Source organism: Myiozetetes cayanensis, unplaced genomic scaffold (genome assembly GCF_022539395.1).
Source record: "Myiozetetes cayanensis isolate MyiCay16 unplaced genomic scaffold, myiCay2020 scf34, whole genome shotgun sequence".
NCBI classification, from domain to species: Eukaryota; Metazoa; Chordata; class Aves; order Passeriformes; family Tyrannidae; genus Myiozetetes; species Myiozetetes cayanensis.
In genome coordinates, this window is record NW_026087566.1 from 2,270,606 (window position 1) to 2,282,027 (window position 11,422).

An 11,422-nucleotide genomic window follows, 5' to 3' on the forward strand; every position below is an offset into this window, starting at 1 on the left:
CACTGCTACAAGAACAAGCACTTTTCCCAGTCAGGTCTCTGCTCCAGCTTGTCAGTGTTGCCAGACTGGTGACCTCAGCAAATGTACAAGGACTCCTTCACGTGGGCAGTTGGCCCATCACATCTTCAACCCATTTTCCAGCACAGCCACCAAAAGTAATTTAGCTTCTTAGAGAAGAAGGACACGTTGCCAAGTGAGTTTTGTGACAGATGTACCTTGGGCCTCTGGAAAACTTGAGTGTAATATTTTAAAAACTATTTCAGTAACAGCGTTTCAAACTAAGCAACTTTATGAAATTACGAAATGAGCAGATTAATCTTACCCTAGATCTGTAGTGCAAGGTTACAAGCAGGCTTTTATAGGCTGCAAGACATAAACACGTTCGGAAGACACAGATTTAATTTAAAGAAAACTAAGGGTCAGAATTTATTTAAAGCGAGGTTGCTATCTTTAACATCTTAAAATATTTTGGATGACTAGCAGCAAATAAAGCTGTATGTTTGTTTTATGATCAAACCCAGCCTAATAGTGCATTAAGAGAAGCAAGGCACGTTACATACAAGGTGCACCTTAGGTTATAATAATTAAAAACAGAGTACTGCTTGGAATCCAAACCCCCTCCCCCCTGTTTTTTTGGGTTTTTTTAGGTCCCCTGCATTCAGGCAGAACAGCCACCTGGAGATTTAAGTAAGTGGACAGTATGAACCACATAAACTTTTACGCTGCTGTGCTGAAGATTCCAGCCGGACTCCTCGCTTCTCTGTGCTTTTATCCCAAAGACTTGGTGTCTGCAGGATCTTTATGACTAATTCCTCAAAGGCATGTTGCACTCCATCCTGTGTCTTGGCACTGGTCTCTGGTGGAGGGGAAAAAAATATTTTACCTTATTTGCAGGGAGTACATTCCACTTTGTAGAAAGTTATTTTGGGACCAGCGAGATGATGTGATTTATTTTTTTTTTTAATGAGCCAATCTCCTCTCCATTCTCTCTTAAAGGTACACTTAAGCTGACTAGGGTAAACAGAAATGCATCCTGCTAGCTTCAAGGGAATATAAAATTCATGCCTATGCAGTAAATTGTTTCAGAGAAAAGTGCTTCTACTTGCAGTCAACGCAGAGCATCTGTACGAAAAGTCAAAACCCACATCCATGCACATGAACTAATGCAGCAAAAGGAACCCCCATAAATAGGTACAAAAAAAAAAGGCAAATCAGTCTGAAATACAACTGTACACTTCATTCATGCTTAGCAATACCAAAAAAAAACGTAAGACAAGCTTTTGTCACAGAGGTGCATACCTATAAAAAGCAAGGAGCGTTTCCTTGCGAACTGGAGTCCTTCTTTTCTCTCTACCTCACGATCAGGCTGCAGAGACAAATGAAAAACATGGCTGAAATAAGCTACACTTGCCACTTTGAGGAAGTACCTTGAAGAGCACCACTGCAGAAGTGAGGTTTTGTTGAGAAGAATGTCTGCAATATGTAGTATTCAACTAGATTTTCCCACTCTACAGACAGCTTACACAGGGTCAAACTGAACTGTAGGAACATCAAATCAGAATCTCTTGGGTTGGATGGGACCCACTAGGATCATCAAAGTCCAACTTCTGGCCCTGCACAGGACAGCTCCAAGAATCACAGCATGTGTCAAATCAGTAGGAAGTGAACGTGTTGCTATGTTCTGAATCAACCAGGAGCACGACACGTGCCAGAAAGGAGATTTCAGTAGGCAAGTAGCCAAAAAGGAGTATCAAAGGTTCTGAAACTGGGCAGATTTGGAAGGGGGCAGAAGAGAACCTAATTCACCGATAGCCACACTGAAAACCTCTTGTAAAGCAAGAGTGAAGCATCTCACTATGCAATAGGCACCTAAATATGTCAAAACACCCCAGAAACAAACAGCAACCAGTGCACCTCAGAGCCACATTAACATCTTCAACAGTACCTGCTTCTAAAATGATGTCATAAGTGGAGCCTGCCCAACTCAGTCACAGAGCATATCACCTCCTCACACAATATGTGTCACTTAACTGCATTTCATCTCACATTTATACTCCATCATGAGTAAGCAACCTGGGGAACAATGTAAAAGGATGCATTCCTAAACTGACCTTATCAGTTTTATTGCCAACCAACATCTTCACAGTGTTGCTTTTGGAGGTATATATTTCCAGCTCCTTCAGCCAGCCTTCTAGTCCTGTGAAAGTGTCTTTTCTTGTAACATCGTACACTGGTAACAGAGGAAAAGATGTTTAACAGCTGTAGTAGAGTCTTGAACAATGTTCACTTCACTTAGTCCACACTACCTAACTACTTGCCCTGAAAAAAAAAATGGTATTGGGGAATTACAGAAAGAGACATCAAGCATATCCTCTTCCCAGAGCTGGAACACCCTTGCTGTGCTCACCCAAAGCCAGTAAGGATTACAGAACACAAACCCCAATTTGCCCTATTACCAGAAAATCACTGAAGTAATAACTGCAAAGCTAATAATTCATCCCCTCAAACAGCTTACAGTGTGACATCTCTGCTTTTTTAATTGAAAGTATTTTGAAGCAGCGCTGCTTCGTGCCAGTGGCTTTGCGTACTCAGTGTTTGAGCTAACGAGCAGTAATGTTGTAAAAAACAATTAAAAAAATATGTTATAATGTTATAAAACCCAATTTTTGTTAATCATTATTTTTCTTCCACATACTTCATACCTAAAACAACCCCTTGAGCTCCTCGGTAATAACTGGGAGTCAGTGTTCTAAAGCGCTCCTGTCCTGCCGTGTCCTACAGTGGAGGGGAGAGGGGGGGGTGGAAAAAAAACACAAACCAAACACACAACATCAAATATATTTAGAACAAAACAAAAAAAAAAGTATTTTAAACTACAAAAAAAGAGCTAATTTTTTTTCTGACCAGGAAGGATATGTAAGATGTGAGAGTGAGCAAAGCTGTCAGGAAATAGCAGCAGCAACAGAAAATGGTTAAGGAGGAGTAGAAAAGCATGGAGAGGGTTTGATTGAAGGTTAAAATAAGCAGACACCTGTAACATGAGTGAGACAATAACAGAAATTCATAAAAGGCCAGCAGCCATGCAGCTAGGCTTGATCAGTTAAAAACCAGCTGAACTGAAGGAGGTGAGGAGTGACTGAGAGACACAGCAGGAAAGGAGACACAGTGGTTCCAAACATCTCCACACCACAGGGAGGAAGAATCCAGTTAGAAAGAGCTACTTCAAGACTGCTGTGAATCTGAGCAGATAAGAAATTTAAAATCAGTAGTTTCATTTAATTGTTACTGCACTGTGTCACGCTTACTCTCTCGAATAAGTGAGCTACTAAGTGCAATATGAAACTCGAAAAACCCTCAGAACAAACAATAAAGGGGAATAAAATCACACAAATATGAGTTTTTGAAATAAATTTTATTTACTTTTAGGTACAGTTTACAATTGATAGACTAACGCCTATATTGTAATTTATTTGTTTATTAATAAAAAAAACCCCCTAAAGTTGGCAATATATTTACTTAATTCAAATTATTGCTGCTAAAGAGATTGTACTCTTAGGCATCTATGCACACATGGACACTAAAGCAGAAGCCTCTTTTTTACTTCAATGCACTGTTCATGCATTAAAGTTTTTATTTAACATTGTTCAACTGGACTGGTGTGTCATTGTCGTCCCCCTCCCTTCCCCCCTCTGCAATTAGTTTCTCCTGATGGTCTCACAGAATGCTACAAGACTGCTTGTGCAAGTTGTGGCCTTGCTTTCGATTTCACAGCAAGGAGACACACCCCTGTGTGATTATTAGGGTAAAAACCCAAAAGAATAATTCAAGTTTTGGCATGTATATTACTTCTGTTAATACCAGCTCAAAGCACGTTTGTGCTCTGTTTCCAACAGTCTCAATACACAATCTCAACACGCAAAGACTTCAGGAAGGGAGGAGTAGGAAGTAAGAGGAGTAAGAAAAAGAGAAACAGGAAAGCTTTGCACATCTGTGGAGAACAAACCTACCCCTATCCGCCTGGAACAAGACCTACCCATATGGCAAGCTGCACTGCGTGGCCGTCCACCACCATTTTCTTCACTCTAAAATCAACATCTAAGACGTCGGAAGAGAAGGCTGGTTATAGAAGGAACTGTCCAGTGCTCGCCTTCGCAGCCGCCTCCCGCGTTCACACGACCCCGGCTCCCCAACCCTTCCTCTCGCCGAGGGGACCCCAAGAGAAACATCCCCCAGGCTCGGGGCCGGGCGGGGTGTGGACTCACCGATGGTGGGTTTCAGGTTCGGCTCAAACGCGCCGTCCGTGAATCTCCGCAGGAGGCTGCGGGTGGGGGGAAAAGAAACCGTGAGTTCAGCTCAGCCCGGCTCAGCTCAGCCCAGCCCGGCTCAGCGGACAGCAGCAGCACCTGGACTTGCCCACGGCGCTGTCTCCGACCAGCAGCAGCTTCAGGGTGAGGCCTGCGGGGTCCATCCCCAGCACTGCATGGGACCGGGGCCGGGGTTGGGGCCGGTCAAGGCTGGGGTCGGGCGCTCGGCGGGACCGGCAGCACCAGGAGCCCTCAGGGCACGGAGCTCTCCCCGCGAAGCCCCACACCCGGCGGCAGCAGCGGCGGACGCGGCCCCGCCCCTGAGGCGGCGGCTGGAGCCGGGCGGGGCGGGCGCGGGCCGGGCGGGAGCCGCTCTGCGCCAAGGGGGCCTCCGGCTGGCGGCGGCGGAGCAGGAGGAGGAGGAGGCGGAGGAGGCGGCGGCTCGGCCATGGGTGATTACCAGATCTCGGTGGAGGAGCTGAACGACCTGCTGGCCAACGGCAGCGGCTGCTACAGCCTCCCCAGCGCGCACAGCAACGAGGTGGTGCCGCGCATCCACGTGGGGAACGCGTGAGTGCGCCGGGCCGGGGCCCGGGCGGGCGGCTCGGCGGGGGCGAGGCCGCCGCGGGCGGAGGACGGGCCCGTGCGGGGCGGCCCGTGCGGCGGGTCCTGCGGGCGGGGCCGGGCCGGTTCGGGGGTGCGGGGCGTTCACCGAGCGGCTCCTGGAGGGCGGGTTGAGCCGGAGGCAGTGCCAGCCGGCGGGGTGGGAGCTGTTGGCTTCTCCGCGGGGCCTGCGGGCCTTCCGCGGGCCTGGCCCGGGCTGCCCAGCCCAGGCAGCCTCAGTCAGTCCTCCTGTGGCTGTAAGGCCCGGGCAGCCTGTGCGCTGTCTGAGGCTCCTCCTGGTGACTGACACAGCAAACGTTAGGACAGCTCATAAACGGCATCTAAATGTTCAGTACCCTGTTGAATTCCCAAACCTGCGCTAAAATAGAGTTGAAACAAGGTTGAAACTAATTAAGTTATTCAGCAATGAAACACACTCGGTCAGTTGTGTCAGATCTGGTTTTTTTTTTTTCTCCTAATAATTCCTATTTCTGCTAGTAAGTTGTGTTCACGACCAGAACAGCTGGACAGAATTGATTTTTGAATGAATGATACAGATGACACCAAAATAGGGGACGGGGGGGTGGAGAAGCAATCAATGCACTGGAGAGTAGTAGGGTTTTCTCCAGAGCAACTATGTCTTGTCAGAGCCAGTGTTTTACCTGCAAGCAAGGAGGCTTACATTTCTGAATTGGCTAAGGTTTTTTTTTCCCAGACTACTGGAAACCTATGACGATTCAAGCCATGGCTCCAGAACTTTATTTGGTAGAAATGTTGTGGTTATGAATGCCCAATCTTAGTTTTCCTGTCTGCTTTAATGTGTGTGGGTAACCTGGTTTTTTGTTCTTAATGTGCTAGACCTGCAGCTGTGTTGTAAGGAGTACGGAAGGCCTTCTCCCAAAATTAATATTAAATTTATTGACTGCAAGGGAAGCGTTGGTGAAGAAACAATTTTGCATGAACATAACAGTGGAAAATGAAATATGTTAATATGCCGGCATTTTTGCCATTAAAGACTTGCTCTATTTGCTTATAATCCCACATGGCATTGGTTTATAGCTTCATGCACCTTTAATTGCTGATGAATAGTTCTCCAAGACTTGTGTTTTGTGGCTGGTAAAATAATTTCATCTCTGTTCAAAAGAAACACCTCTCAGTAGCGTTGCTCATGGGATTAGGAACTCTAAATCTTCCATGTTGAGAATGGACAAGATTCTGTGGTTTTTTTTCAGGAACCAGATGAAGCTGATGTTAGCATCTCTCTGCTAGCATCCCAACATTGAACATGATGCAGCTGGAATGAAATGTTAAGGATGAGAGAGAGAGAGATCCAAGGACTGTTTGGAAAGGGAGAAACAAATGGCATACAAATACAGTCTTTTTCACCTCTAGCTGTGTAAGAAAACAATCTATAAAATCTGCAAAAATCACTCACTGGGAATGAGTTTGCCTCCAGGGGGGGCCAATCTTTGTTGCCAGATTCTTTCATGATTCCAGGATTGGAGTTCCTATTGATCCTGATCATTACCAGAAATATGCTGATCTAGATAATACTACTTAAACCATGTACTCACACCAGTAAGTGTAGAAACCCCCAGATGAATTAACTTTTTTTGGTTTGGCCTTGCACTGTAGGATTTTTGTGTTGCAAGCAGAATTCCCCAGACACTGATACTTGTACCATGGCACAGATGATGTCCTGCCAGATGGAAAATCTGTCAACATTTGTTTGGGTAATGAAGTCTTACAAATATTTGGCTCATTGCCGTCGTTGCTTGGCACGGGCAGCAGAAAATGTGGAGGCTTCACTCGTGCCATCAGGATTCATCTGCTTCCACTAAAATTTAAAGGGTGAAAAGTCATCAGGAGCAAAGGAGCACTCGAGATGTTTGTAGCCCTGACTTGCATGAAAATTGTGAGTGAGTGCACTCAGAGATTCGTGTAGCTATAAACCAACTAATTTGGGTATTTATTTTGAGATTTTAGAATACCTGCATGTCCAGCCACAAGCCTTAGGTGCATTGCCATCTCCGAGAAACTTGTCCAAAATAATACTGCATAAAGGCTTAGCTGGAGTTCAGCTTAATATTAAGACTCCTTGTATTTGCAATTTATGACTTGAGCTGTAGGGAGATTTTCTGAAGTGTTTCTGTTTCTGCATCCAGCAGACACATATTGCAAGCTGCTTTTATAAACAACAAAGGTATTTATGTGTGTAGGAACTGAGTTATCTTTCAGCTAAAGCCTTCTGTCACATTCTACTAATGTTGACCAGTGGGCTTAGATTTTGCTAGGAGACTACACAGTGTGATAAAACATATGTGTTGGGTTTTTTTCTTCCAAGGAAAGTGAGGCAGATGTTGTGACTGACACATGGAAATAACCAGATTCAAAATGAAAAGTAGTGGGTTTATGACAAAAAGGAGTCAGTGGTCTCCTTGTATTATTTAATATCTCTTTCTATAGATTGCATTCCAGGGCACAAGCAGAGATTTGTGCATGATCAGCTGTGTTACTGAGCAGATGCTTTTTGGCATTAGCACTGGAACCTAATTAATTGTCATCCTCAAACCTGAAAGGCATGATTATTGTGTAGCATTCTGCTCAATTGTTCACTAATAGGAGAGGTCACTCTTTTAGCCACCTGTAAATGGAAGCTGGTGGTTTTGCTGCAATTATTTGGAAAAACTGTGAAGTTAGAAAGATCTTAGCTTACCTAAAACCACGCATCTTAAACATCACTCATCTAGATTCTTTTACATTCAGATATTGAGTTCAACTGAGACACTAAACATTTGTAATATTTGTGATGAAAACATTGAGTGTCAAAGACTGAATGACATCGCTCTGTTACTTGGATACAAGTTACAAGGCCTTTGGATAGCCTTGCTAGATCTTTACATGACTGCAGAGGTGTTGAATAGCACAGGGACAGGGGACTACCCTGAGCTTTGAACATGCAGTAACACTTCCTCCTAGTTACTTTCTATCTTCCTGTGGCCTGAGAAGAGCTATTTCACAGTGCTTAAAATTGCCCCCTAACATGTCATTTTGTCTGGAGTGTCTGCCAGGGTAGCAACTTACCAAGTTCTGCAACACTGGTAGCTGAGAATAGAGGCCTTTTAGAACTGGGGTTTAAATTATCTTATGTGGATGATAGTTAATCTTAGAAGTTAGTATGCTGGGCTTTGTGTTATCATCTCCAGTATTTTCTCACTTTGGTGAGAATTTTATATTCAGAAAGTTATAATTGTCTGCTGCAGAAGGATCTAGCAGATTAAGTTTCACGTGTGCTCTCCTCAGCTGTCAGCCAAGAAAGCAGAGTCCTGTCCTCTCATGCACAAGTAGTGACCATGGCTCTAAATATTTCTGGTGATTTTTAATTAGAAGTTCACTTCTGGGCACAATGTATTTGACATCTGTTAACAGACAAATCAAAGGGCTGGGTTATCAACACCTTCTGAGAACATCACAAATACTGAGATGATTCACCACATTCTAATCCTTTTCTTGACACTTTCTGTCACGCAGGTTCATAGCCAAGAACATTATGAGGCTGCAGCGCCTGGGGATAACCCATGTTCTGAATGCAGCAGAGGGGAAATCATTCATGCATGTGAACACTAATGCAGAGTTCTATGAAGGCACAGGCATCAGATACCATGGCATTAAAGCTAACGATACACAGGAGTTTAACCTCAGTCGCTATTTTGAGGAGGCAGCTGATTTTATTGAGAAAGCACTTTCCCAGAAGGATGGTAAGGCCAACTGAAATACCTTTCTACCGTGTTTTTTGTGCACTGCTTACGTTTCGTAGCGATTTGCTGTTTTAAAATGGTTCTTTGCTCAGATTATCAGCGGGACAAGCCATGTCGAGGATTCAGATCAAGGCCCTGGATCAAAGATACAAGAATATAGAAAAAGACAACTCAGTCTTCTGTTTATACATGTAGGTCTCCAGTATATGGCAAAGGGAAGTCTGTCTTTGTAGGGGTGACTTTGAAAAGGGAAACAGCTGCTGCTTCCTTTCTGGAAAGATATGATTTTATTTTTTCTTTAGAAGTGTTACCTCACATGAAAAATAATTTTAAAAAGTAAGTTCAGTGTCTAAAAGTTGGTTTAGGACACTAGATCTTAAAATTCAAGGGCAGAAGTGATACAAGTAATGCACTACTGAAGAGTATTCACATAAGCTGTTATGTGAGCTTTTTCTAAATGTACAGTAAGGATAGAGACTGTGACCTTGCAGTTTTTATTACATTAAGTCATGACATTATTTTATGTGTTGATTGCCTCTTTATTTTGTAGTATTGCAGGAAAACTGAAGATTTTATTTGTTGTTGATTGCCACATTTCTCTACAGTGTATTTCCTCAGAGCAGAAATCCCAGGACATAGTGCAGTGGGGCAGATGGTGTTTGTTATTGTCTGACTGTGTCAGCATACCAGTTATTTCTACACTTGCTTCACGATTGAGCATGAAAAAAGGAGTACTCCAACAATTCTAGAAGTTCTTTCTCTGAAATGGGCAAAGGGGTACTGGAGCTGTGATGTGGATTTTTGGCAGATGGGAGTAAATTTTACATCCAGTTTGGTGGAGTAGGAGAACTTCTAAAACTTGAAATGCGACTCTTGCAGTTGTTGCTGTGACTGACTGAAACAGGCTGCAGGAGGAGAGAAGAGTTTAACAGTGCCATCCATGACTCTCCTTGCCCAGTATGCTCTAAGTAGTTGCAGAGTCAATCTGAATTTGCAGTGTCAGTTCTGTTTGCTGATTCTTTCAGTCTTTGTGGCTGTCTACCGTGCCTGCCACTGCGTTCTTACAGTGGCGAACAAAGAGGAACTTTGTTGCTGGAGCCAGTTTTAAGATTAACATATTTTCCCTCCTCTCACTCACCTGCTGTTGTGTTATTTGTGCTCTTTGGTACTGGTCATCTTTTAGGGGCGAGGCTTATCCTAAAACCACAAAGTGCAGTAAACAGACACGGTTAGACTCTTGTAATACAGTAGCAAATGTGTGATTGTTTGATATACAACCTTTCCCTTCCTTTTGCATCATCCTTGACCCCACTAACAGAGTGTTAGCGCCTCCCCCCTAAGTCCTACGTGCCCTCTGTGCCATTTGGAACTTGCCAGCTGCGAAAGGACCGATAAAAACTCCGCTTCACACCCCAACCATTTCTCGTTGCTTCCGTTGTAACCCCAACCCCGCCCTGTCTCCCCCCCCCAGGGCAAGTGTTCGTGCACTGCCGCGAGGGTTACAGCCGCTCCCCCACGCTGGTCATCGCCTACCTCATGCTCCGCCGCCACATGGACGTCAAGACCGCGCTGAGCACCGTGCGGCAGAAGCGGGAGATCGGCCCCAACGACGGCTTCCTGAGGCAGCTGTGCCAGCTCAACGAGCGATTAGTGAAGGAGGGCAAGCTGAAGCCCTAGGATGGAGAGCGCTGCAGTATTTATTTTTTTTAAGTTTCTCAACCCTTTAGAAGGACGTCTTAGGCGCTTTAGAGATCCCAACCCCCCAGCCACCAAGCTAGAGAGAGACAGGATTCCTGCTCATCTGGTGAAAGTATCTGTCTTGAACTCTTGGGACTGTCGAGACGGCGCAGAGCTGTGTCGCTGTTTGGAGCTGTTGCAATAAAGAGGTGTTTTTAGAGGGGTAACTCCGGTGAGAACAGCTGCCTTCACGTGTATTTCAGAGCCCCTGAAGACTCCATAGCATGTGTGGTTTGCATTGACACTGAATGTGATTCATTTAAGCTTTGTCTTGTGTCTCACCAGAGCACGGGTTTCTGAAAGCCCCGACACATCTCTTCACTCACTCTTAACAGAAGCACTGTAATTTCCAAAGCTTCTTTTTCATGCACAGAGGTGCCTAAAGTCTGAATGTAGGAGCTGAAAGGAGTGGAGAAGTGTATATACAAATGCACAGATGCACTGGTTTGTAAAATAAAGTGTATGCAGGGTTTGGTGTGGATTTATGCAATACACAGTGTGTAACAGTAAAGCCATTCAGAGCCCCTTCTTGATGCACACTGTATTTCCAAGAATAGCTGTACCTCCTGCTGTTGTGATTGACATGAAATAGTTTGTTATTAAATGCCCTTCTATTTTTGTTCTGAAGCCCTGGTAGAAAAAATACTGCAAATACTGAGGAAAAGACTTGAGCAAGGAAGAAGTAATGTTTGTATTTAGAAGTTGCTTGTACTGGGTGTATGATGAAGTCCTAAGTATCAGAATGTGATGGCTTTCAGAGCTTGTATGGAATTACAGTGTCCTTATCCCTTATTTACTGTCACTGTTTATCAATATAAAATAGAATGAGCACACATACTTCCAGTAGGGCACCACAAAGTGTGCTTACAAAGCAGTTTGCAGAAGTGTACTCTTGACTTCTTAGATTGCTTGCATGGTATCATTCAATTAGAAATGAGAATTGTAACGTACCACATTGTATAGGAAGTATTTACTTTCTTTTAAAATAAAGGATGTCTTGATTCTGTTTGACATACAGGT

General features: G+C 44.2%; 2 protein-coding genes across 5 annotated transcripts; one reads left to right on the forward strand and one right to left on the reverse strand.

The window, feature by feature from the left end:
- Window positions 1-396: 396 nt before the first annotated feature.
- LOC126646416 (ras-related protein Rab-18-B-like) lies at window positions 397-4,793 on the reverse strand. Of its 2 annotated transcripts, none has more exons than XM_050327757.1 (7): window positions 4,765-4,793; window positions 4,263-4,318; window positions 4,034-4,095; window positions 2,703-2,775; window positions 2,112-2,230; window positions 1,300-1,366; window positions 397-856 (listed from the first exon to the last, which is right to left on the reverse strand). In XM_050327757.1, the coding sequence occupies exons 3-7, from the start codon at window positions 4,070-4,072 to the stop codon at window positions 684-686; spliced, it is 471 nt and encodes a 156-aa protein (XP_050183714.1). In that variant the 5' UTR covers window positions 4,073-4,095; window positions 4,263-4,318; window positions 4,765-4,793; the 3' UTR covers window positions 397-683. The 2 variants fall into 2 exon arrangements, with proteins under 2 accessions (XP_050183714.1, XP_050183713.1); XM_050327756.1 differs by lacking the exon at window positions 4,765-4,793 and adding an exon at window positions 4,404-4,575.
- DUSP3 (dual specificity phosphatase 3) lies at window positions 4,707-11,413 on the forward strand. Of its 3 annotated transcripts, none has more exons than XM_050327767.1 (4): window positions 4,724-4,845; window positions 6,140-6,303; window positions 8,439-8,665; window positions 10,137-11,413. In XM_050327767.1, exons 2-4 carry the CDS (start codon window positions 6,212-6,214, stop codon window positions 10,340-10,342), a joined length of 525 nt encoding a protein of 174 aa, XP_050183724.1. In that variant the 5' UTR covers window positions 4,724-4,845; window positions 6,140-6,211; the 3' UTR covers window positions 10,343-11,413. The 3 variants fall into 3 exon arrangements, with proteins under 3 accessions (XP_050183722.1, XP_050183724.1, XP_050183723.1); XM_050327766.1 differs by having other exon boundaries at window positions 4,738-4,874; XM_050327765.1 differs by lacking the exon at window positions 6,140-6,303 and having other exon boundaries at window positions 4,707-4,874.
- The last annotated feature ends 9 nt before the right edge of the window (window positions 11,414-11,422 follow it).

Coding starts and splice junctions, on each gene's coding strand:
- DUSP3 (XM_050327765.1), top strand. CDS start 4,753: ATGGGTGATTACCAGATCTCGGTGGAGGAGCTGAACGACCTGCTGGCC. Junction 4,875..8,438: donor CGCATCCACGTGGGGAACGC/GTGAGTGCGCCG, acceptor TCTGTCACGCAG/GTTCATAGCCAAGAACATTA. Junction 8,666..10,136: donor AGCACTTTCCCAGAAGGATG/GTAAGGCCAACT, acceptor TCCCCCCCCCAG/GGCAAGTGTTCGTGCACTGC.
- LOC126646416 (XM_050327756.1), bottom strand. CDS start 4,468: ATGGACCCCGCAGGCCTCACCCTGAAGCTGCTGCTGGTCGGAGACAGC. Junction 2,231..2,702: donor AGCTCAAGGGGTTGTTTTAG/GTATGAAGTATG, acceptor CTCTGTTACCAG/TGTACGATGTTACAAGAAAA. Junction 1,367..2,111: donor TTGGCAATAAAACTGATAAG/GTCAGTTTAGGA, acceptor TTGTCTCTGCAG/CCTGATCGTGAGGTAGAGAG.